The 25,029-nt window shown below is 42.5% G+C and overlaps 5 protein-coding genes across 6 annotated transcripts; 2 read left to right on the top strand and 3 right to left on the bottom strand.

The window, feature by feature from the left end:
• Positions 1-792: 792 nt before the first annotated feature.
• LOC308400093 (histone H2A-like) lies at positions 793-1,479 on the bottom strand. Its single transcript, XM_080887597.1, has one exon. The coding sequence runs from the start codon at positions 1,454-1,456 to the stop codon at positions 1,070-1,072; it is 387 nt and encodes a 128-aa protein (XP_080743723.1). The 5' UTR covers positions 1,457-1,479; the 3' UTR covers positions 793-1,069.
• Positions 1,480-1,679: 200 nt separating this feature from the next.
• LOC308400325 (histone H3.2) lies at positions 1,680-2,931 on the top strand. The gene has a single exon (XM_080887965.1). The coding sequence runs from the start codon at positions 1,802-1,804 to the stop codon at positions 2,210-2,212; it is 411 nt and encodes a 136-aa protein (XP_080744091.1). The 5' UTR covers positions 1,680-1,801; the 3' UTR covers positions 2,213-2,931.
• Positions 2,932-5,325: 2,394 nt separating this feature from the next.
• LOC308400104 (histone H4) lies at positions 5,326-5,679 on the bottom strand. Its single transcript, XM_080887607.1, has one exon. It carries the CDS (start codon positions 5,676-5,678, stop codon positions 5,367-5,369), a length of 312 nt encoding a protein of 103 aa, XP_080743733.1. The 5' UTR covers position 5,679; the 3' UTR covers positions 5,326-5,366.
• Positions 5,680-6,118: 439 nt separating this feature from the next.
• On the bottom strand, positions 6,119-7,216 carry LOC308399267 (histone H2A-like). The gene has a single exon (XM_080886426.1). The coding sequence runs from the start codon at positions 7,154-7,156 to the stop codon at positions 6,779-6,781; it is 378 nt and encodes a 125-aa protein (XP_080742552.1). The 5' UTR covers positions 7,157-7,216; the 3' UTR covers positions 6,119-6,778.
• A 1,223-nt stretch (positions 7,217-8,439) lies between these two features.
• LOC308400064 (CCR4-NOT transcription complex subunit 2-like) lies at positions 8,440-23,763 on the top strand. 2 transcript variants are annotated; one of them, XM_080887553.1, is made up of 15 exons: positions 8,440-8,584; positions 11,380-11,511; positions 13,427-13,499; positions 13,626-13,764; positions 13,851-14,057; positions 14,263-14,339; positions 14,424-14,549; positions 14,927-15,057; positions 15,149-15,269; positions 15,967-16,123; positions 16,271-16,332; positions 19,427-19,476; positions 19,582-19,682; positions 20,135-20,279; positions 20,907-23,763. In XM_080887553.1, the coding sequence occupies exons 2-15, from the start codon at positions 11,392-11,394 to the stop codon at positions 20,991-20,993; spliced, it is 1,596 nt and encodes a 531-aa protein (XP_080743679.1). In that variant the 5' UTR covers positions 8,440-8,584; positions 11,380-11,391; the 3' UTR covers positions 20,994-23,763. The 2 variants fall into 2 exon arrangements, with proteins under 2 accessions (XP_080743679.1, XP_080743678.1); XM_080887552.1 differs by having other exon boundaries at positions 19,427-19,503.
• Positions 23,764-25,029: the final 1,266 nt, after the last annotated feature.

The following is a 25,029-nucleotide window of genomic DNA, read 5'->3' as shown; positions in this document are numbered from 1 at the left end:
GGCTGCCCTGTGTCCCCCTCAGTAGTTTTCCACTAATTCTATTGTTGTGGGGGTTGTCCTCTCCCCAGGCTAGTAACTGTAACTCTCATTTTACAAAAGGCAGACCCCCACTGTCAATAAATTCTTTCCTCCATACAGAGACACGCCAAAGTTTATAGATAAACCTACTGATTTGGCATGTTAGAGGTCAGGGTTCAGCAACTCAATGTCCTTCTTGAGAGCTTTAAGGTCGCATGAAATGCTTCGAGCACACAAATCCACTATTGTCCTTAAAACAGGGGTTGACAAAGTCATTCTAACAAAATCAACACTTACGAATCATTTTCTGTTCCTCTGATCTCCAGCTGCCCCCTATTATCTAAGCAAACCTAAGTACATTGTATTGTAATCATTGTTTTATTGTGCTCACAATAGACACAGACTTTGCAAAATGTCCCAAATTCAGCAGCAGTGCTGAACATGTTGCAAACAGCTCCACATTTTCCTCCCTCTGTACCTGGATAGTTCCTGCAGCACCAAAGAACTCCACCTGTCCCACTCCTCATCATGTTCTGCGTTATGATTTACTATTGCATTTGTGTTTCCATGAGCTTAAAATCTGCTTTTATTATCAAGCGAGTGAACCATGATGCATGTTTACAGTCATAGTTAGGATATCACTAATGATTAGCTTCAAATTGACCTCAAATTATTAAGCTATAGGAGCACACTGAGGTTGAACAAGGCACAGGCCTTAATCACACAGTGAGAGACACTGCAAATTTCTTTTAGTTTTATTTTGGGATGTAATGTTAAAATTTGAGCTTTAACTTTTTATTCTTGCCTGATGACAATAAAGCAAACTGACAGTTTCAATTAAAAATGTAGTTTTTAAGGTGCACTTGAGTCCCTTACTGTGAAAGATGGCATGAGTTAATATACATTTCAAAATAAATAAAGGTGCATGTCTGCTAAATTTCCAAGTACACAAGTTGTTAATAACGCATCAAGAAGGAAGTTTGCTCAGAGAGAAGTGTGTGGCTCTTAAAAGAGCCTTTGTTTTTTTTTGTTGAAACGGAGTGCTTTGCGTTTACTTGGCCTTGGCGGGCTTCTCGGTCTTCTTGGGCAGCAGCACAGCCTGGATGTTGGGCAGCACGCCACCTTGAGCGATGGTGACTCCCCCCAGGAGCTTGTTAAGCTCCTCGTCGTTGCGCACAGCCAGCTGCAGGTGACGTGGGATGATGCGAGTCTTCTTGTTGTCGCGGGCCGCGTTGCCAGCCAGCTCCAGGATCTCAGCGGTCAGGTACTCGAGCACAGCTGCCAGGTAAACGGGCGCACCGGCTCCCACACGCTCCGCATAGTTGCCTTTGCGCAGCAGTCTGTGGACACGACCCACGGGGAACTGAAGCCCGGCACGAGATGAACGAGTCTTGGCCTTAGCTCTGGCTTTGCCTCCAGTCTTTCCGCGTCCACTCATTTTGACAGGTTCTTCTCTTCGTAGTATCGACACTCAAAGGAAATGTGGCCTGATCGGCTCAAAGCCTCGCTTATATTCCCGCAGAGCGCGCGCAGCTTCGTCACGCACCAATCGCAGAGAGGCTTGCGGCAGCGCGCAATTTCAATGCACTTTTCTCCAATGAGCAGCACACACCGAGGCGGGGCGGTGCTCCTCTGAACGGTGCTGAGCACCACGTGGAGCCCCTCACCAATCACGAGCCGGAGCGGCACCGCGTCACAGCCAGGCACACACTTTAAGAGCAGCGAGTCTCCTCTGTTTGCTACAAAATCTGCTCGTATCACAGAAGAAGAAAAGTGAGAAACAATGGCAAGAACCAAGCAGACCGCTCGCAAGTCTACTGGCGGCAAAGCCCCCAGGAAGCAGCTCGCCACCAAGGCTGCCCGTAAGAGCGCCCCGGCCACCGGAGGCGTCAAGAAGCCTCACCGTTACAGGCCCGGTACCGTGGCTCTGCGCGAGATCCGCCGTTACCAGAAATCCACCGAGCTGCTCATCCGCAAGCTGCCCTTCCAGCGCCTGGTCCGCGAGATCGCTCAGGACTTCAAGACCGACTTACGCTTCCAGAGCTCTGCCGTTATGGCTCTGCAGGAGGCCAGTGAGGCTTACCTGGTCGGTCTCTTCGAGGACACAAACCTGTGCGCCATCCACGCCAAGCGGGTCACCATCATGCCCAAAGACATCCAGCTGGCTCGCCGCATCCGCGGAGAGAGAGCTTAAGCTACTCGCTCTCCTACAAACAACGGCTCTTTTCAGAGCCACCTCCTTCCCACCAAGAGCTCGCTCCTTTCTTACTATTACATCAATATTATAGTCACACTTTAATCTTCATGCTCTTTCTATACCAGAAACTATAGTCGGCATGAACGTGGAAATCACTGACATCAGTTACAAAAATGAAGCTTTTTTTTATTTTTGTATGATACCTGATTTACTATGATGGAATATGGCTGAAGTAAACTAAAGTCTAAAATTCTTAGTCATTTGTTTAATAGTAATTTGACATTATATAATTCACATATAAAACTATGAATTGTAATTTTAAATGGTTTAAAAGCATGTAGAACAGCATATGTAGGCAAGTATATTTCTCCTCTTTTTATCAAGAAGCAAAGACAAAAGCAGGGCAGGGTTCGGTGGTTGAATCATCCGTCCCCACCAATGCCAAACCTACACCCACGCCAGGATCGTCCCCGCTACCTGCAGCTGGCCATCCGCAACGACGAAGAGCTGAACAAGCTGCTGGGCTGAGTGACAATTGCTCAGGGTGGTGTGCTGCCCAACATCCAGGCCAAGAAGACTGAGAAAGCTAAATAAAATCCCGCGACTGTCCTCAACCAACTACACTTGCTTAAAGTAATTAAACTAAATCTTTAATCCATAGGTGTCAAACTCATATTCACACTAGAACTGAAGTGGGACAGCCCTGTTACGGTAGTCTCAGTGTGTGCAACACATTTAGCTGTTTTACTACATGAATAAAAATCTGACTGACTTAAATTGTAAAGTTATTAGACTTTTCTTTTTATAAACTTGCTGTAAAAACAGAAATCTGTGTAGTAAGAGCATAAACATTGTCTGTTCCTTAAAGTAGTTGCACTAAAACGTAAAAACAAGACAGCTGAGTAGATTAAAGAGGTTCAGACTTATAATAATAATTATAAATCACTACAAACTCTCATTTAGGTCTGAGATTCATTTAGACCATGCCTATTCAACTACGAAGTTAGTTGGGCCAGATTTTCAAACCGAGGAATTTATCTGGGCCAGATATTTTTTTTGAAGCCAGTAAGCAGCAGATCATGATCAATTTCAAACCCACACAACTGTACTGAAAAACAAGTATTTATTTTATTCCTTTTCCCCTATAAATCTGGTGGTGACCTCTGACAAATGCACACCAAAAAAAGGAGCTATAACTAAACTATTTTTTGCACATTTGAAATAATAATAATAACAAAAAACATTTTGATAATTCCCTTTAAAATTAAAGTAAATATTTCGCTGACCATTTTCCTGCCATGGATGGAGCCCCATCGGTCACAAGTATACAGACACGCTTCATATCCAGACCATTTTCCTCAAAAAGAGCTTAAATCTTCTCAAACATCATTTCGCCAGCTGTGTGTCCCTTTAACGGTAGTAAACCGAGCAATTTCCCATCCAAAAAAACGGACATATACGCATAACTGTGCATTATCAGTTCTGTCTGATCTCCTGCTATAGACATTACATCAGTTTTCTTCAGGTCATCGAACAGCATTTCAAACTCGTCTGACGCCAGAACTTCAACTCTACGAATATTTGAACTGTCCTACAGGGGTACGTTTTTAATAGCAGATGTCACACTCACTTTTCACCGCATCCACCACGGCCAGCATGCAGTATTTCACTGTTTCAGAATCTGTGAAAGGCCTTTTCTTCTTCGCCAAGAAGCAAACACGAAGGGAAGATGCTGCAGCTCTCTCTTGGGCTGTACAGGACCCTCACCATGGTAGTACAACTCCGGTTGTAAGATTATTAAACTCGGTAAAACGAATAAGTATTTGTCAGTCCGGGCAGGGTTAAACCGACAGTTTTCATTGTCAATTTTGCACTTTTGGAGTGAGAAAGACATGCTGTTGTCGCATCATATATTACGATGATTTTTTAATATGTTTACATCACGGTGCATTGTGGGTTAAATATTGCTAGGCTACTAAGAGTGTTGCATTCACAGTCTACACTACGCTGTAGGAATTTTTAATTTTTTTAAAAATTAATTAATTTTTTGCGTTTTCTCTGTGTTTCTGCCAGGACCACAGGCAGGTTGCTTCTGGGCCGCATTTGGCCCGCGGGCCTCCATTTGAATAGGCTTGATTTAGACCGACAGCGAGCCACAGCTGTGTGCTACATGCAAACACACTTTGTGTGTGGTGTATTTTCTGTAATTCTGATCTGCTCCTTCAAAGGAGCTTTTTTAAAATGTTTTTAATTTATTTTTTAACCTGGAAGCACGTCAATTGAACGTAGACAACCTGACAAAACTTCTTGATTGCGATGTGGGTCATTTCATCACAGATCATTTACAGTTCCCTTTGATACTTTGTTTGCAGTTTAAACAGACATGCTGCATTTCAAGTCCATAAAATCTGGGTACTAAAACATATCTTTGATAGTGTTCCTTGTATGAAGGTTATGTCAGGATTGTAGGCTGAGTAAGCCTGTGGAGAAAGAAAGATCACACATCAGAATTGTTACATTGATATGATTGGTGAAAATGATATTTCAGGCAGACATCAGGAAGAAGTTTCAAAAGCTTCTTAGAGCTCCATCCACTCATGTCCACCATGTACTAGACCAAAGGTGGGTTGGTTATCTTTAAAAAAAGAAAAAAAAAAGAAAAGAAAAAACCTTATTAAATAAGCACTTCTGCTTTAAGCGAATTTCTGGCAAGAAGACATTTACAAATAAACCAAAAAAAAAAAAATTAGTGAAATCTATCGTTTGGTCTATGAGTGTTCACACTCCTGCTATAGGTGAGTTTTAATAAACAGTGGTATTGAATAGGTCTGTAACCTCTGAAGTTCAGTTTGTGGTTGTCAGTTATTGTAATTTTGTGAAGAAAAGCACACATTAGAAACACCTTAATCTTATAGCCTATAGAAAGATTAAGTCACTGTAATATGTTGGGAATGTGAGTCGGTAATAGTTTGTGAAGTTACAACATACTATTGCTTCAGAAGTCAGTGGGAGATACTGGCAGGTAGTTACTAATATTTTCAGGACTTCCTTCCAAATTATGACAAAAACAACAAGGTTGTAGAACAAAGCTCTTAAAGTGAAGTGTGTGGCTCTTAAAAGAGCCGTTGTGTTGTAGAGTCGAGCTGTGGATTTAACCTCCGAAACCATACAGAGTGCGACCCTGCCTCTTCAGAGCGTACACCACGTCCATGGCGGTCACAGTCTTCCTCTTCGCGTGCTCAGTGTAGGTAACAGCGTCACGGATCACGTTCTCGAGGAACACCTTGAGCACACCACGGGTCTCCTCGTAGATTAGACCGGAAATACGCTTCACACCGCCACGGCGGGCCAGACGGCGGATAGCGGGCTTGGTGATACCTTGGATGTTATCACGAAGAACTTTCCGGTGACGCTTAGCGCCTCCTTTTCCGAGTCCTTTGCCTCCTTTGCCGCGTCCACTCATTTTCTCGAAGCCGTGTAGAAACACTACTGGAGAACGAGCAGCCAGCCCCGTAATTTAAAGGCGACTTGCGGACGTGATTGAGAACAGCCAAGTATTGGCCCAACTTCAGCTTCTCATAGGCTAGTCGCATTTCCGGGTTGGGAAAGCAAACATCTGCTCTCGGTGCACTACGTCATTGAGTTACTGGTTGTGAATTGATTTAGACTGAAATTGGAGATAGCTACTCTGTTGTAACACTGGGAGCTGTGCTTAAACAGTTTATAGATGCTAGTGATGGGGTTTCTGGCTCTTTTTAGAGAACCGGCTCTTTCGGCTCGGCTCACTAAAAAGAGCCGGCTCTGAACCGCCTCATCAGGTTGTTTTGTTGCTCTAATTTATTATTAACAACAATATACAATTATGCACAAAAGGAATTACTAATATAAAATACGTGGTTTTATTTATATGTGTTGATATATAAATATATGCTGTGGACCGAAGAGGCAAAACAGTACAAACTCCAAAACACATTTCTAGCGTTAACTGAACTTCCAAAACAGAGCTACCGAGATCAATTAAATAACACAATTGAAAGCTCATCACATTCGAGTGCTTTGTGCTCGGCAACATGATAGACCCTGTGCTAAAACACAGCTCGCGATGAGGAGCCGGCTCGCGTCGTTCACGTCAAAGATCTGGCTCTAAGAGCGATTTCGTTCGCGACCGATGCAGCCAGCCAACTTGGTGAATCTGAGGTGATCATTTTGGAACAACAAAAAAAAAAGAAAAAGAAAAAAAAAAGTGAAATTATTAAAATGGGAACGCTTTAGTTCCTGGTCTCGTCAGGTCATCCTGCACATTAACCCTTGTGTCATCCTTTAAAAAACTTACGTTGATCACCCTGGGGACCCAAAAAGGGCCCAGTATGACACAAGGGTTAAGCTATGCCTCTTTTGCTTATATTGCAGTGAAATGGCACACACTCTATACGACAACATTAATAATCAGTGTGTTATAGATTGTAATTCACATTATAAATGTTAGCGCGGGGGTTGTGATTAGAGGATAACTCTTAAGTTGGTGTGGCTCTTAAAAGAGCCGTTTTATGAAATACTGGAGGTTTACTTCGCCTTCTCAGTTTTCTTAGGAAGAAGCACGGCCTGGATGTTGGGTAGCACACCACCCTGAGCGATAGTCACTCCACCCAACAGCTTATTCAGCTCTTCATCGTTACGGACAGCCAGCTGCAGATGACGGGGAATGATCCTGGTCTTCTTGTTGTCGCGGGCAGCGTTTCCTGCTAGTTCTAGAATCTCAGCGGTCAGATACTCGAGCACAGCCGCTAGATACACTGGTGCTCCAGCACCAACGCGCTCTGCGTAGTTCCCCTTCCTCAACAGCCTGTGAACACGACCGACAGGGAACTGAAGCCCGGCTCGTGAGGAGCGAGACTTTGCCTTAGCTCTCGCTTTGCCGCTTTTGCCACCACGTCCAGACATGTTTAAATCTTTTTCCGTTTGCCGAGGAGAAACAGGCTACTGTGTAGCAGCAGAGTCTCACTTTATATCGACGCCATCGGCCTCTTCCTGATCGCTCATTGGCCAGCTTGCGCTTCAGCGGGATGGTCCAATCAGAAACAAAAACGTAGTCCACTCTGTGACAAACAAGATCTCAGGGAAATGTGAAACACAAAGGACTTCGAAAAATACACTAGGTTGTAAGATTATATTTACATTGTATACTCATACAATGTAAAAAGGATACGAAGACCAAGGTTATTACAATAAACTAGAGCCAAATAAAAACTGTTTGATACAGCACTGACAATAAACATTCGCACAAAAATTAGAAATAAATAAAAATAAGGATGATTTTTTTTTGTTTTTTTTCTGCCTGTGTATTTACATTAGGAGGCTTCAGTCCACATGTACATCAGCATTTTTTTTCTTTTTTTTTTTGCTTTTACTTTGAAAAATAATCACATGAAAACACAAAAATGTCTTAAGGTTGATCGATATAAGATAATTGTAACTGAAGGACATTATGTTCAAAGGTTCTCCTGATCAGTGGTATTGTTAGTTCTGTTTCCTTCAGTGAATGATGAATTCCAACTCACCCCGGCGTATGTTGACCACTGAGGGTGAAGAAGCTGGATGAGCATCTCCAAGGGTGGAGCACCTCTCCAACAAGCTTAAGGGTGGAGCACACACTCTGGGTCATGGACAAATTGCTTCTCTAAGTGGAGGAGTTTAAGCGTCTTGGCATTTTCGGGTCTAGGGGGAGTTATTCTGGTTTTTTTTGTGGTGAAGCAAGAGCTCAGTATGACTGGCTGATCTCTGTACCTGGGTCCAGCTTTGTGGACAACTTTGTACTTCTTTTTTGAAGTCCACTTGCAATCGTAGGATGGCCTCTGTGGCCCAGACCCATAAGTAAAAGAAAATGTATGGATGAATATTTTTATTTAATATGAACAAACCCCTGTAGGAATAACAATTATGATAAAAGTAAGAAAATGTTGTTACTTTTTTAATACTAACAAAGTCAATAGATACTTTGTGTTATTAAAATAAAAAATGAAAAGTTAGGGTAGCAAACATTCATAAATAATGTCTGTGTTCTTTGCAAGCTCCTTTGATTCATAAATAATCCACTGCAGAGCAGCCACATGTGCACTGTGAAGTTGATATTTCTGATTCAACTTCACATGGAGTGGAACAGAAGAGGAAGAGGAACATAAGAGTAATCCGGTTAAAGTGAACATAACAGAAGTTGAACTTTATCTTCTCTTAAAGAGAAGGCCCTGGTGTCTGACAGTAGAGTTGAGTGGAGTAGAACAGAGTAGAGTGATGGAGCCTTCCCAACATCCTCCTGATTGGCAGTGAGATGTCGGCCATCTTGGATTGTAGCGGGGAAGAAGGATTGATGCGGTGAGCTCCTTTTTTATTGCTTTAAAATCTTTTTTCGGGAGTTTCGGGTCTGAGGGTCCTTTAAATGAACCCGAGTTTGTGTGCTCGCTGCAAAGACCCAGCTGGTGAAGGGCGCAGTCGGGAACAGTACGGCTCTGAACGGCGCGGCCCGGTTTCGGTGCTTTTTGTTGTTGTTTTGGGGAACTAACAGCGGAGGCGCAGCAGGCCCAAACACGGACAAAAGCACACCTGCCCGCAGTTCTCCTCTCAGCCCCATTTTCTGTCCGTACAGCAGCGTCTATCCCGGTGTTACCGAGTCGTTAAGCCGTAATTTAACGACCTCCGGGTTTCCAATTAGATGCTTTTCTACGTTCACATAAATGCAACAGCTAGCTTAGCTTCTATGCTAACAGCCCCATGTATTCCTATGACAGAAGCTGCTAGCCTGTGTGCGTTGCTCAGCTAGATAGCTGTAGCGTCTGACACATTTTTAACGCTAAAGAGATAACGCTTGCTGATAACTGCTGTTTCCTGGAGACCTGCAGTCAAATAGCAGCACACGGCGGGACAAGCCGGCTCATTTAGTTCTGTCAGGAAATTCTAATATTGGAGTTAACGCTAATCAGACACACTAGCAGCGCTAGCCTTAGCGCTCTAAGCTAACATTAGCCGTTTTTGCGACACTGCTGCGCCTTCAGCGCCGCTTAGAAACGAGACAGACAAGACAGGCAGACGACTGGGCTTCGGCTGCAGGGATAAAAGGAAAGTTTGTGAGGTTTTTAACTCGTTATAAAACCTCAGAACCGAGCAGGATCTCAGCTAGCCGTTGTTAGCTGGGATTGCACCTGCTTTAGGAGGCGTCGCTTATCTCTGTTAGCATCGCTTTGTGTTTTAGTGGAAGGTTTGACACATTATGGAGATTAGCTGGTGCTTTATGTTATGAGATGTGATGTTTTGATATTACTTTTGGCTAATGTGCAGTTTGTCCTCACAAACACACCAGTCTGGTTGTTGATCAGTGATTTAGTAGTGGAGGCTTTTACTGTAAAAAACAGAAACGTCCAGCAGACTTCTTTCACTCTGAAAGTTAAAAGAACTAAGCGTTCAGAGGCTTAAAGATGTGTAGTCGGTTGATTTTCTGTAGTTGTTAAACAGTGGAAGCTTTCCTCTGTCTTTGTAATTAAAACGTATTCTGGGAAGTATGAGGAGCTGTGGTGGGATACACACCTTTGTCAGTGTTTTAGTTTTGAGCCTTTTTGGTTTGGATGCTTTCAACCTAGGTTCATCTTTTAAAATGGGTCCAGCTTTGCAGATTTGTTTGTGGTGACAGTCTTAATTCAGATCAGAGTCTACAGCTGCAACTGCTTCACTCAAGACTCAACAACTCAATTTTTATTAGTGGTTTAGTCAGTTTCTTCTTTCCCTGCTCTCACTGTGAATAAAATCAGGAACCATCAACGCTTAAACTTGTACTAGTCCTTTTCTGTAGTGCTTTAGCTGCCCTGAAAGTTTCTGATCAAGTAAGATCACACCTCTGATATTTTGTTTATTCAAAACATTTTACATGCCACAGACATTAAAACCTTTGTGTTTTGACCAGGTGTTTCCCCAGATTAGGTGTGTTTTTGTCACATCTCCGTCTTTGTAACCTGATCTCTCTGTGCATGAATTTGAGAGGGGTGTGACCGGATGATATTACACTGTGCACTAGCACCTGTAATGTCACTTTCGGTGCATGCTGCTTAACCAGAACTTAGCATTTAGCCTAAAAGTGAGTTCACATCCTCATACAGAGTGAGACGAGAGAAGGAAATGGTATTAATCCAGTTTCTGATAACAGGTTACCCTGCCATAGATGCAGTAAAAGCCTCCCAAGCATCTGTGTCTTTTGAGCTTTCAGTTAAAGCAAATATTTAAAACCTGAAGAGAAATGCTGCTGATGTAGTAGCAGCTAAATGGCTCCAAACTGCTGATCAGGGATCAACTGATCTGTTTGGATCACACATCGGCCTCAGAAGCCTGGATCGGGTATCTCTCTCAGTTCAGCCTTATTCTCTGTTTACTTTGCTGCGAGGCAGCAGGTGAGCACAGCTATTACACACCTGCTGCACCAACATACTTTCTAAAAAAGGTCTTACTTTAACACTTAAACTGTTATCATGGCTGAAAATGTTCAGAGAAGCTGCTAAAACATGTTTTTAAGTTTGCATTTTTTTGCTCTGACAGTAACACAACATGTTGTTCACAGCATTAATATTGCCTCTCTGCGCCACACTGAGTGAGGAGGTCCACCACAGTGCGACTCAGAGGAGAAACAGTAAACATCAGCTCACAGACACATTTATATCAAGGAAACCTCACAGAGAGGAGTGTAGCTTATTGATTTTTCACTGCTGTCAGCACAACACACAGGGAAGATACTGAAACCTGATCCAGATGTTGGAGTTGGGATCAGGCTGAAAAACATTAAAATGTTCAGTTATTTGTTTGTTTTTGGCAGAAAATGATAAGAAGTATCTTTAAAAACAAGCTTAAAACAATTACATAAAAATCTAAACGTAAGCAGTGCAGCTCAGCCTGTAAACCTGAGATTAAGCAGTGAGACTAAATATTATATGAATTTTGTTTTTCTTTTTAAAAATTGAATTTCAATTTTTTTTGTGTTTTGTGAGTCATGCAAAAGTCGTTCCTGAATGAGACTCTGAGCACGCTCAGAAGCAGGTTTCTGGTTTCAGAGCATGAAATGTTCCATGACAGTGAATGACTTCTGTCCAGGTATGACTGGTCTGACTGTTTCCCGTCGTCTTGTCTCCTAGGTGACACGCGGCATGTTTGGTGCTAACCGGAAGAAGTTTATGGAGGGAGGGATAGAGAGTGACTACCCGGACGACTCCAGTCTCTACTACAGCCAGCAGTCCATGTTCCCTCCTCACCGTGCGGACAAAGACGTGAGTCCTGCACGTTCAGCAATCATTACGGTTTATTAGGTCTGCTCGATTATGGCAAAAATGATAATCATGATTATTTTCACTGAAATTGAGATCTCGATTATTTGACGATATTTATTTAACAATAACAATGTATTGAATAATGACTTTAAAGATTGTCAAAAAATATAAAATAGTGTGCAAATACTGATAACAGTGCAAATGTTTGCAATATAAAAAATAAATGAAAAATGTAAACATCTATGTTTAGTGAACTTTGCAGTGTTGCTCTGTGGTGCAGCTACGACACTGTAGCAAAGTTTACACACTATGTCTACTTGATCCACGTCTGACTCCGCGAACCCATAATGTTTCCAACCACTGAAGCTTTTTTTACCTCTCTTTTCAACCAACGGCAGTCACTCTCCTCTCCAAATAACTTCTGCTTAGCTTTCTGAGCTTCCCTCGGGTCCTCTTAATCAGTGGTCCCCAACCCCCGGGCCTCGGACCGGTACCGGTCCGTGAGTCATTTGGTACCGGGCCGTGAGAGTTGAGGCTCAGGTGTGAAATGTATAGTTTTCAGGGTTTTTATCGGTTTTCAGCGTTATTTTGTTATCGTTTACTCGGTTTTCCTTGGTCTTTTCACGTGTGTTATGAATAAATTTTCTTTTTTTTCGGTACCGGTACTAGTTTTATTTTGTTGTATTTATCCGCGACACCTTAAAGGCCGGTCTATGAAAATATTGTCGGGCATAAACCGGTCCGTGGCGCAAAAAAGGTTGGGGACCGCTGCTCTTGTGACACGTGTTCGAAATGCAGAGAGGTCCGCTCGATTTGCCACACAGAGCAGCGCGAGAGTAAAGCACGAGGGAGGGGCTAATAATCGGCTCAGTCATTTTTAATGATCGTTGAAAGCCCAGATCGTAATCGAGATTAAAATTTGGTTAATTGAGCAGCCCTACGGTTTATAATTATTGTCAAAAACTGCATTTGAGGGTTTGGACATGCTCAGCCAGTCAAGAAACTTCAGAGGCGTTTTATGGGTCTTGCACATGTACATAAGGCATAGTGCCCCATGGCATTACATTTCATTCACATGTGTGAAATTCAGTATCCTCATGTTAAAAAAAAATGCCCTAAATCCAAGTGGAAGTACACAGTATTGAATATAAGATGATATCTTGGGGCCGTTTTTGTCACTTTTTCCAGGTGTTGTACTTCATGCACTAGAAAAAGAAGTATGTCTCAATTTTTCCAAATGATAAAGAAATATGCTGCAATAAATAAAAGAAATCTGTCAGCATAATTCTTATTAGGAAGAAAATGTGTAAAATTACAGAAAAAAAATCTTCTTGTAGCTCATTGGCTAGACTGTCCAGAAAATGTCAGTTTTAAAATGTCATTTAAAAAAATCTGAAATTTCTATACTTAGTATTGAAAAAACAGAAACTTTCCAGTCATTTAGTTGTTTATTTATTAATTAATTACTTTAATTTAGTATGAACGGCTGTTGGGGAGGCTTCTATCAGCAGGAAAAGCGCATTAAAGTACATTTAAAAGTGCAAACATTTAAGCCCTCCTTCACATTTTCCAAACCCATTGAGTGGCCAGGCCAGGTTATGCCAGGCCAATCCTGCTCCCCAGGCCTTATATTTGATACCGCTGTCCAAGGGGGTGAGAGCTCTGTGTGAAGCAACTCGAGCAAAAACAAAGAAAAATGAGTCTCTTGTTGTAAAAACAGCACACAGCTCGTCTCCCTGTCATCTCTGCCCTCTTCTATTCATCCTCACTTTGTCCTCACTGCCCGGGGATGCAGCACAGAGCCCTTCACAGCTTACCTGAGTGGTTGACAGTAACAGAGCATGCTGCTGCATCTGCAGCTGCTGTGTGTGTTTCTGTGTTTTGATCTGTGTGATTGTGTGTTTGTCCTCCTCAGATGCTGGCGTCTTCCTCTGCCTCCTCTACGGGTCAGCTGTCACAGCTCGGAGCCAGCCTGTACGGCCCGCAGAGTAAGACGGACAGGCACTGACCTGTTTCTGCTGAATAATGTCGACTCATTACTGTGATGTTATCTCAGAGAAAACGTGGGAGAGTCAACCTCGTTTTTCACGCTTGTCTGCTTGCTCTCTCTGTAGGTGCATTGGGGTTTCCCATGCGAGGCATGAACAGCAGTGCAGCTCCTCCATTGAGTCGCAGCGGGCTGAACCAGTCTGCCGGTCAGCTCTCCAGTACGCCCAATGCCGGCTCGATGCACACGCCCCCCTCACCCAGCAGGTACCCCTCACACTGTGTGCTCTCATTATAAGAACTCTCTGTCAGTGTCTCTGCTTCTTCTTCAAACCACAAACTTCTTCCTGCAGGGGAATACTGCCCATGAGCAGCCGGAGTGTGCTCAATCACAACCAGCAGGTGGGGGGTCCAACGGGGCAGTCAGGTGGGATGGGAGGCGGAGAGCGTGGAGGTGGAGGAGGGAGGAGCGGCAGTATGGGGAGTCCCAGCCGGTCGTCACCCAGCATCATCGGGATGCCCAAACAGCAGCAAGCACGGCAGCCGTTTACCATCAACAGGTAACTCGCATCACTGCGGTCCAGATGTGACCTTTGACCTGTGTTGTTAGAAAGGAAGGTTTTCAGCAGCACATCTGGACCGTGTGATGGAGACGAGGGTTCAGGAATGTTTATGATTATTTATGATTTGAAATGATAGAGAGGAAGAGCTCATAATGGCAAAAACCTGTATGAAATTTACGCAAAACCTGTGTGTGTGTGTCAGTATGTCAGGGTTCGGGGTGAACAGGAATCCAGGCTTCATGAACAACTCGCTATCCAACAACATCTTCAATGGCACAGGTAACAGAGTGACATCAGAATTTTAAAAAATCTGTCAGCTGTTACCCAACCTGCTGTAATGTGACCTCTCTGAACTCGTTTCAGACGGCAGTGAGAATGTGACGGGGTTGGACCTGTCAGATTTCCCGGCATTAGCTGACAGGAGTCGGAGGGATGGAGGTTCGAATCCCACCCCACTGCACAACCCGCTGACCGGTCGAGCTCCCTACGGTAATACAGAAGGGACATTTATCTGTTTGTGTCCGTTTGTCTAATATAGAGTTGTCCTTTAATTCTACGCAGTGGTCTTGACTTTACAAAAGTCAAGCAGCCAATAAAATGTAAAGAAAATAAAACCATTTATGGAGCTGTTAGAATATTTGCTTTAACTTCAATTGAAGCATGCTGGGGGACAGTGATGAGAAATACGGAACGCTTATTTTAGTGGATTTTCTTCCTTGTTTTATAGTAAACTGAATATTTTCAACCGTTGGTCAAACACAATAGATATTCAATAAAAACCTTTAAAAGTCTTACATTTGCTGCTGATCAGTGTGTCTTTCTGTTGTGTGTTTTGTTAATGTCCTGCAATTGGTCACTTTCTCCAGTTGGCATGGTAACCAAGCCGTCCAGTGAGCAGTCGCAGGACTTCTCCATCCACAACGAAGATTTCCCAGCTCTCCCAGGGCCAAACTACCAAACAAAAGACCCCACCAGCACCAACGAAGACAGCAAAACGGTGACATTTCTGTCTCTCTCCGTCATCCGCTTTCTGCTTCTTTAACTTCCCAACTCATCCTCATTTGTCCCGTCTGTCTCCATCCAATCAGAATCTGAACTCATCGGGAAAGCCAGCCTCTAACTCAGATGGTCCAAAGTTCCCCGGCGATAAGAGCTCTGCACCGAGCAACAACAACCAGCAGAAGAAAGGGATTCAGGTGCTTCCTGACGGTGAGACAGTTCAATCAGATAATCGCTCAAAAGCCAGACATCAGCTGATCTTTGTTTCTGAATGTTAACCCTGAAAATGTTTAGAGTCATCTCTTTGAGAATTTAAAGAGAAAGGAAATGAATGGGACATAAGAGCTTTATTAGTTTATCACAGACTCGAGATAAAATAAGAAAAGCTTAATTTGTCCTTACTGTAGGGAAATACTTTTGTTTCAGCGGCTGAAACTATAATGGAACATGTAAAATCATAAATGTTGTCATCAGATGATGAGTCTGCCAAACAAATGCAGTTTTATGTTGCTATGAAAGGGTTTAATAGGTTTCTGAATACCCAGCTGTGACGTGTTTAACCAAATTAAAAAAGGCCGGAACTGAAAATCGTTAATGTGAATTTAATCTGTGTATTAAAAGAACCTCCGAACACTTTCATCCTCCTTATTTCCCCTCCGTCCTCATCATCCCCAGTCTGTCACAGCAGATAGCTTCCCCACCCTCAGCCTGATGCTGCAGGTGGATTTTGTCTTAAAAGGGAGCTCTTCCTTTGCACTGTTTTTTTTGTTTTGCTTTTGTTCGTCTCATTTAATTAACTCAAAACCATTAGACGGAGATTTTCTTATCTTTGAGTGAGTTTGGGTAAAAAAACAAGCAGGAGAGATTTTAAGCTAATCCGTAATCCTCTGTTGTCTTTGTGTCCCAGGGCGAGTGACCAATATCCCTGGTGGCATGGTAACAGACCAGTTTGGAATGATTGGCCTGCTGACGTTCATCCGGGCGGCGGAGACCGACCCCGGCATGGTCCACCTGGCGCTGGGCTCAGACCTCACCACACTTGGCCTCAACCTCAACTCGCCTGAGTACGAGTCGCACATGCAAACGCGATTTATAGTTGGAGACGAGCGGCGTCTTTAAAGTTTGTTTTTTTTTGAATGGCCGCAGCAGCAGCTGAATGACCTGTCACTGTTCTCACACTCAGACCCTCTCTCTCTCCCTCTCTCTGTCAGGAATCTCTATCCTAAGTTTGCATCTCCGTGGGCATCGGCTCCATGTCGACCGCAGGATATAGGTGAGTTTAACACCAACCTGGAAGTAGTGACTGAGGCTATGTCCACACTAAATGCGTTTTTGTTTTCTCCCCGTTTTGGCCTCCTGTCCACATTGAGACCGCGTTTTTCGCTCGAGGAAAACACAGCGTTTTAAAAATGCTCTCGAAAACGCAGAGATTTGAAAACGGTGTGATGCAGTCAAGTGGCCAATTAAACTAAACGGAGGGCATTATACAGCAGTTGTTTTGTTTGCTCTCAATTTTAAAGATTTTAAAGATTAATTAAAGATTAAAATTAATAAATTAAAGATTAATATCAGTTTGTACATGCTTCAGATAACTTTTCTTCAAATTCTTTAATTCTCAATTGCTTTTGCAACTTTGTACTTTTGTGTTACTCGCAGCAACAACTCCACCTCATTGTTAGTCTATTTAAAAAACTCTGTGATTTTCCTCGACATTTTGCCGCGACATTTCAAAGAGCCGGAAAGTAAATAAGCGGCAGACAGAAATGAGGCAGGTCGAATCTTCTTGCGTTTCACGCATGCGCAGTACTGGAACGTAAGAGTTTTCTGCCGTTTCAATATGGACGCTGTCTATATACACTGAACAAAAATATAAATGCAACACTTTTGTTTTTGCTCCCATTCCCCATGGGATGGACGTAGAGACCTAAAATTCATTCCAGATACACAATATAACCATCCCTCCCAAACAGTGGTCACAAATCAGTCCAAATGTGTGGTAGTGGGCACATCTGCTATATTGAGATAATCCATCCCACCTCACAGGTGTGCCACATCAGGATGCTGATCTGACATCATGAGTAGTGCACAGGTGTACCTCAGACTGCCCACAACAAAAGGCCACCCTGGAATGTGCAGTTTTTTGCGCTATTGGGGGTCTGGGGACCCAGAACCGGTCAGTATCTGGTGTGACCACCATTTGCCTCATGCAGTGCAACACATCGTCGCATGGAGTCTATCAGATTGTCAATTGTGGCCTTTGGAATGTTGGTCCACTCCACTTCAATGGCTGTGCGAGGTTGTTGGATATTCGTGGGAACTGGTACACGCTGTCGTATACGCCGGTCAAGCACATCCCGAACATGCTCAATGGGTGACATGTCCGGTGAGTATGCTGGCCATGCAAGAACTGGGACATTCTCAGCTGCCATCTGCCCTGAACAATGTGAACCATGATTCATCCGTGAAGCGCACACCTCTCCAACGTGCCAGACGCCATCGAATGTGAGCATTTGCCCACACAAGTCTGTTACGGCGACGAGCTGGAGTCAGGTCAAGACCCCGATGAGGACGACGGGCATGCAGTTGAGCGTCCCTGAGACGGTTTCTGACAGTTTGTGCAGAAATTGTTTGGTTGTGCAAACCAATTGTTCCAGCAGCTGTCTGGGTGGCTGGTCTCAGACGATCTTGGAGGTGAACCTGCTGGATGTGGAGGTCCTGGGCTGGTGTGGTTACACGAGGTCTGCGGTTGTAAGGCCGGTTGGATGTGCTGCCATATTCTCTGAAACGCCTGTGGAGACGGCTTATGGTTGAGAAATGAACATTCAATGCACGGGCGACAGATCTGGTTTACATTCCTGCTGTCAGCATGCCAATTGCACGCTCCCTCATTGCTTGTGGCATCTGTGGCATTTTGCTGTGAGACAAAACTGCACATTCCAGGGTGGCCTTTTGTTGTGGGCAGTCTGAGGTACACCTGTGCACTACTCATGATGTCAGATCAGCATCCTGATGTGGCACACCTGTGAGGTGGGATGGATTATCTCAATATAGCAGATGTGCCCACTACCACACATTTGGACTGATTTGTGACCACTGTTTGGGAGGGATGGTTATATTGTGTATCTGGAATGAATTTTAGGTCTCTACGTCCATCCCATGGGGAATGGGAGCAAAAACAAAAGTGTTGCGTTTATATTTTTGTTCAGTGTATGAACTCTGGGAAAACGACTGATACTGAAAGCGATAGTGTGGACGCAGAGCGTTTTTTAGACACAACCGCCATTTTCAAATCTATCCGGGCTAGTGTGGGTGTAGCCTGAGACCTTGAAGTCAGCATGAAAGTGTTCATTTTCTCACAGACCTGTAGAAGAGCCATTTGCTCACCATTAGAAACGATACTTTGTGAAAAATGTGAAGGCTGATGCTGAGTTTACTCTGACTTCAGAGAGGTGCTGGAACCTCTACAGGCTCAGAAACTCTGAGCGTCTGACTCTTTTTGGGACTTCAGAGGCATTTCTGTCAGTGTCATTGCAGCAGTAAAGTGACAGATCAGCCTGCAGAGTGAATTAAAATAGACAAGCAAAATTGACCTGATATGTGAACGACATCAGTGTATTGATGTGGTCGTACGTAAGAAACCAGCTTCATTCGAAACCTGCTCACTCCAAACAGCCAGCAGGGCGAGGAGGAGTCCTCTCGATTTCTGGACGCATTTTCACGGCTTTCCCTGAAGTTTGACTGTTAGCCCTCACTGAGTTAGATCTTTTTCTTTGACAGTGAAGAACCGCTTGGCTCCAGCCGCCCCCAGACAGCATCGATGAGCTCTTCCATTCTGATTGCTTCTTGGTTTTCACGCTGTGCAGTGAAGCAAATTTTCACCAAAGTTGGAAATTTTAACTCTTGAACACAGATTCTTCTTCAGGGTTTTTGCTGTATGTTAAAAGTTTTGGTGGCCAACAGAGGACAATCATCATGGCTGATTCAAACAGTTTTTAAACGATTTTAATTCTTAATTCTGTTTTATTTTAAAAAGTCTTTGCTTTTAATGCGTGTTTGCCAAACTCGTTTATATATATTTATAAGGACTCGTTGAGTCCTTCATCAGCAGGAAATTTAAATCTGGAGTTTTTCTGCCTCCATGTGGTCTGAACAAGTTAATGCATCATGATTTTTTTTCCAATCAGTTTTTATAATGTGAGACTGAATTTACTGAAGTTTAAATTTATTTAATTTTAGTTGCTTAAATAACATCAAAATGCTCTACGCCTGTTCATTGCATTAATTACATGCAGACCAGTTGTGCAGTTTTTCTAATGAAGCTTTTCATTTTGTCCTGTTTGTTGATTTTATCTTTTCTTTTCCTGCAGACTTCCACGTCCCCTCAGAGTATTTAACCAATATCCACATAAGGGACAAGGTACCTCCTTCACAAGACACCCCAAAGGTCCTTTACATGATTGTTATGAGACTGATCTCCTGAAAAATGTGTCCGTATTAATCTGTCTCTCTCTCTCACGTGCAGTTAGCAGCTATCAAGTTGTCTCGGTATGGTGAAGATCTGCTGTTTTATCTCTACTATATGAACGGAGGAGACCTCCTACAACTGCTGGCTGCTGTAGAACTGTAAGAGCGACCGGTCATTACTGCACCCTAATCACACTAAGTCAGTCACCACGTGGGTGGAAACTAAATTACTTTGATGTTTGGATGAGAAAATTGCTTGAAACTGAGATAAAAGTAAGATTTCATAGTTTCCTGTTGTGCTGGCGTTCAGTGCAATCAGTTTTTTAAAGAAATCCGCTCACCAGCTTCTTGTCATCACCAACAAACTCTCCACTTTTCCATACTGATCTAAAATACATCCTTCCATTTTAAGATAAGTCTGCAAATGTTTTTTTTAATGATTGAATCTATTTTTCAGAAGCTTCTCATCTTTTTAAAATGTTTTAATCTTCATTACAAATAAAGATTAAAGCATCCAAAAGAACCCCAGGCTGTCTGAAATGTCTCTCTGCGTTTATGATGGTGTACAAGCTGTTTAAAGCGATCATTTCCGCGTGTGTGTGCGTGTCCAGGTTTAACAGGGACTGGAGGTATCATAAAGAGGAGCGGGTTTGGATCACTCGAGCTCCGGGGATGGAGCCCACACTGAAGACCAACGCCTATGAGAGAGGGACCTACTACTTCTTCGACTGCCTCAACTGGAGGAAGGTGGCCAAGGTGAACGAACACACACACACACACACACACACACACACACACACTTTAAATCAGCACCAGGATGTGTTGCCTACATTTGATCAGGTTGACAGTTCTCAGATCTTGATTTCATGAAACTGGTCCGAGTGTTTGAACACTCAGTACTAAAGACTGCATTCGTACAGCTGTGTGGTGGTAAGGGCAGCTCCTTCTGCTGCTATCCGTGTCTCAGCCTCTAAAAGAGCTCCTCAGGTGAAAAACTAAGTGAAGAAGAAGGTTCTACTACTTTTTTCCCCTCCAAGGGAGGAACAACATACAGAGATCTGATGAACTGATCATTACTGAAGTATTTTTGAGACTTCATCTCTGCGAGGAATGTTTGTTGTTTGTCCTGGATCTGTAGATCTGCTTGAAATGAGGTTCAGAACTTCTGTTTGATTTTATTGAACAAGTCTACATTTGAGAACAATTATATTCTGGAAAAAAAAGCTAACTGTTTTAATAGTAAAATGTGATTGGATCAAATAAAAATATGCATTTGTATCCCATTAAATCCAAAGCTAAAATTTCATTTTGAAAGTAAACACAGAATATGATGAACGCTGTGTACAGTCGATGACAATTTACCACTTTCCTCCTCGTTTTCAGGAATTTCATCTGGAATATGACAAACTAGAAGAGCGACCTCACGTTCCCTCCACCTTCAACTACAATCCTGCCCAGCAGGCCTTCTGATTGGCTGTCTCTCCTACTGCCTGCCTGCCATTGGCCCTCCTGACCCCATTAGGTTTTTCCACCGGCACACACTGAACGGGGAGGACATCCTGGCTCCTGTCCTCCTCTCTGAACAGACTTCATCCTTTTATTTTTTTCATATTTTTGTTCCTTCTTTACCTCATTATCGTTATTTTTTTTTTTTTTTTTGAATTTCACACTTTTCCATCAGTTTGATTTGGCTGGTCTGTGAAGTGGACCACAGACTCGATACACAGACACAAGCACTGCAAAGTGTCCATCTGATTGAGTGACTCATGTTTCTGCTCAGTCTTAAGAATCGACTATTTTTGTCTCCAGAAGCTTTTAAGAGAAACCAGATTTTAACACAGGAAGTGATCACCTTTCAGGATGGATAATTATTTCCCACTGTGTCGCACCTCTCTGAAACCTGGCGATATCTTTAACCCACTCTCTTTTATCAGGTTTATCCCCCAGCATTACAAACCAGAGCACATCATCAGACAGTCAGGAGGACATGCAATGTACATTGTAGCACTATTTCATAATAAAAGAGGAAAAAAATATCCTTTTTTCCCCCCTTTGGTTCCTTTGTGTTATAAAGCGGGTTTAATTTAAAGAGACAGGTGAGAGTGCAGCAGGTGATTTCATACTGCAGGGAGGTCTTTCACAGGTGGACACGTTCCCTTTATACCTCGAGGAAAAGGCAGGAAATCTCTCTCTTTTTTTTAATTACGTTTTTTATACATATTTCACCATCTGCAGTTATTTTATCCTCCTGAGGTGGCAGCCTGTTTAAAAATGAAAAAGACATTAGGTTTTTGGGGTTTTTTTGTCATTTGAAAGACAGAAATCTGAGGTGGCATTTAAGAAAACCGATTTGTCTTTCTGGATGATAATGGCGTTAAATTGGAAATCTGGTGAATGCCATTTCAGATTTATCTACTACAAATCTTGTTTTCAGCTTTTTCAAGATGGAGAAAAAAGAAAATAGTTTCTTTTTCTTTTTTTAGATTTTCCTCCTTTGTGTCGGATCATATGTTAGTCCATGCAGAAGTCAGCTTTAGTTTGGTGAAATAACTGACACTTGCCATATAAGAACAGTTACATCAAAAATAATTTTGAGTTTTGCTGCCTCATAATCGGCCCTTGGGGGTTCTCACCATAGTAAACATGGCTGTTCGGTAAAGCAAAGGGACTCAGTTTGTCTTGCTTTATTTGAATAGAAATCAGCGCACTTTTCTCAAGTTCTCGTTGATTAGATAATCAGAAAATGTCTGCTATGTTTAAGTAAATAAAACCCCAAATCAGATTCTCCTGGCTCTGGCTAAAACCTGATCAGGAGGCACCAATCACTACCCTGACCTTACAGCTACAAAGACGTTGGGATGATTGGTGATGCTAATGTTGTCTGTTGTTCTCTGTTAGCCTGTTCAGGGTTTAATCTCCCAGCTTATCCCACTGTCAGTTTATCCTGAGGATAAGTGGCCATAATATTTAATAGGATGGATTTATTGTTGGATAGCTGCACCTATTTCTACTCCTGCGATCTGTTTGATATTTTAATTGTTATTCTTGCAAGGCTTCTGCCTGGAGATCAAAAACTCAAACTCTGCTGCCTGTATCCACTTTTAAAGATTACAGTTACTTGCTGCACTGAAAGCCCCCCACAGTGAGTCACACAGTTTCCCACTGAGCGGAGGTCTGTACTGAAATGCAGAACCTGGGGTTTAGTGAGGTAGCTTCAGGTTTAACCCCAGGTGCTCCATCAGCACATGTAGAAAGCTCCACCTGCTGCTTTTCACCTATTTTATGTTAATTTTTGTTAACACTGCTCTCTGCTTCTCAAACTTCCTATTTCTTCACCTTTAACATTATTTTCTTTTTTTTTCTTTTTTTAAAATTACATTTTGTCCCAACTGTTTTCTGCCCGGTAACAGTCAAACCAATTGGATCCTCATGACACCACCACCACCTTGCTTGTAAGCTACAGCCAGGAGATAATTAGCATCATTAGCAAAAACACTGGAAGTGGACACTGGCAGCCCGGCTCTCATGGGTCTGTTTAGTTTAATCTGCTACATACACGTTGTTGTGTTGGGACCAGTTAAAACTATACTCCAAGGAAATTCTGATTTTTACACTTTTTAAAGCCGCTTAAACAAACATACCATCCTAATCGTGAGGTGCTTTTCTTGTGGGCAGACCTAAGCTACCTGTTAAAGCCCATTCAATCTTTATGCTAAGCTAATTAGCTCATAGCTGTAGCTTGAGAAAGTTTCAAAAATCAAAAAATCATCCCAAAAAGTTTTTATTTTAAGGCTTTGAATTTTTCATATCTTTAACTGCCAGGAGACACCAGTGTCCAGTTATGTATATGTATTTTAAATATGTATACATAAAAGTGAGGCAGTATTTTTATGGAAAACAAAAAGGGGTAAAAACGGAAAAGAAACTCCTCCCTCTTCAGCTGGCCGTCACTTAACGATGCAATACTCCACTTCCTGTCATGGAGATGGTTTCCAGGGGACCACGCCCGACTCCGCCCACCTACTAGCAACAACAATCACTGGGGGAGGGGAGGGGCCAGCTAGTTCGCACTGCAGCAGCAAAGCCAAGGACACGCCCACAGACCTGTGTGACCTGTCTGAGGAGTTTTGATTGGAGGATGAGGACTGAGGCACTTGGCCGTTGGCTGTTTTATTAAATATGGCAGCTAGTGTTTTAATAGAAAAAGAATAAAATAAATATTCTGGTAATGAAACTGAAACATGACTCCTGGGTGTTTATTTTTGTTTGTGTCAATCTTCGAGGAGCCAAACCTCCAGTCAGGTCCATAATTCTGTAAATTATTCCTATATAGAAGTATTTATAGTTTGTGTGAAGATGGCTTTAATTCGTAAACAGTTAACGCAGCATTTTTATGAAACCCTCTGATTAAAGCTGAACATCAGAGCTTTAATTTGTCAGTTCAAATACTTCTGGTCATGGCTGTAGTTTAAAGTGAGGTTTGTTTAAATGTGGAAACCATTCAAGTCAGTCTCACTGGGTCTGTCTCATCTGTTTGAACCCTCGTCTTTATATTAATTTGTCCTCAAAAGCTTACTGCTCAATATTTGTGTTTAACAGTCAGTTTATTGCAGCTTCATTATCTGCTTAAGATCAACAATGAGACTAATTTCAACTCCACGTTTAATTTGATTCAACTCCACTATGGAGTCAATAATTAAAATAAACTGTGATTTTATTCAAATTTCAGCCTCACTGGACTCAAATGGATCCAAACAGCAAGCAACGTTTTCCTCCACTGAGAACCCGGTTGTAAATATCGTATAAAGATCAGGCTCAGTTTGAACCATTTTCTCAGACTCACAATCAGTAAACAGGTTAGGAAAGTTTCCTCGTCCTTTACTGAAGGACCTTTGGACCATGATGTTCTGCTCGGCTTTAACAGCTGCAAGTAAATGTGAAATGGCGTGCTATGAATGCTCATTCACCTGTCCTAGAGGTGTAACTTGCAAAATTAATATAAAAATTGTTTTGTCTGCTGTTTCAGGGTTTGTCCAGCAGAGGGAGCCACATGTCAAAGGACGATAAACGGTAGGAGGCTGCTCTTCACCGTGTGAGGTTCACTAAATCAATTAATCTATAAATTATCAATAAATATAACTAAAGTCAGTCATCGAGTACTTCCACAGAGTTAAAGGGTTCATGTTAAATAATTTAAAGCTTTTTTCACCTAATCGGTGAAGTGACTTTTCATTGACTGTGGGAGATTTAAAAAAAACAGTTTAATGGAGACATAAACCTGCAGGAAGAAGACAGGTTTATATCCCAGAGGTAAATACACAGACTGTAAATGAGTAAAGGAACAGGAAAAGTGGATTGTAGTGCAGCGGTAGATTAAAACTGCGGTGTAACAAACCAATGAGTATAAAGAGAAAATTTGAGGTGAACACTGAAAACAAATTACCTCAGATATTTAATTCAAATCACTGAGTGTTAGAGAAATGATCATGATGATGAAGAGATCTTC

The sequence above is a fragment of the Rhamphochromis sp. 'chilingali' genome (genome assembly GCF_963969265.1).
Source record: "Rhamphochromis sp. 'chilingali' genome assembly, chromosome: 7".
In the NCBI taxonomy this organism is placed as follows: domain Eukaryota; kingdom Metazoa; phylum Chordata; class Actinopteri; order Cichliformes; family Cichlidae; genus Rhamphochromis; species Rhamphochromis sp. 'chilingali'.
Note: the sequence above shows the minus strand (reverse complement) of the source record. Positions and strands in the feature narration are given on the sequence as shown.

What these genes read in the sequence shown, in the direction of transcription:
- LOC308400093 (XM_080887597.1), bottom strand. Translation starts at nt 1,456, where the DNA reads ATGAGTGGACGCGGAAAGACTGGAGGCAAAGCCAGAGCTAAGGCCAAG.
- LOC308400325 (XM_080887965.1), top strand. Translation starts at nt 1,802, where the DNA reads ATGGCAAGAACCAAGCAGACCGCTCGCAAGTCTACTGGCGGCAAAGCC.
- LOC308400104 (XM_080887607.1), bottom strand. Translation starts at nt 5,678, where the DNA reads ATGAGTGGACGCGGCAAAGGAGGCAAAGGACTCGGAAAAGGAGGCGCT.
- LOC308399267 (XM_080886426.1), bottom strand. Translation starts at nt 7,156, where the DNA reads ATGTCTGGACGTGGTGGCAAAAGCGGCAAAGCGAGAGCTAAGGCAAAG.
- LOC308400064 (XM_080887552.1), top strand. Translation starts at nt 11,392, where the DNA reads ATGTTTGGTGCTAACCGGAAGAAGTTTATGGAGGGAGGGATAGAGAGT. An exon ending in ATGTCGACCGCAGGATATAG is followed by an intron (nt 16,333 to 19,426) that starts GTGAGTTTAACA and finishes CTTTTCCTGCAG; the next exon opens with ACTTCCACGTCCCCTCAGAG. An exon ending in CTTCACAAGACACCCCAAAG is followed by an intron (nt 19,504 to 19,581) that starts GTCCTTTACATG and finishes TCTCACGTGCAG; the next exon opens with TTAGCAGCTATCAAGTTGTC.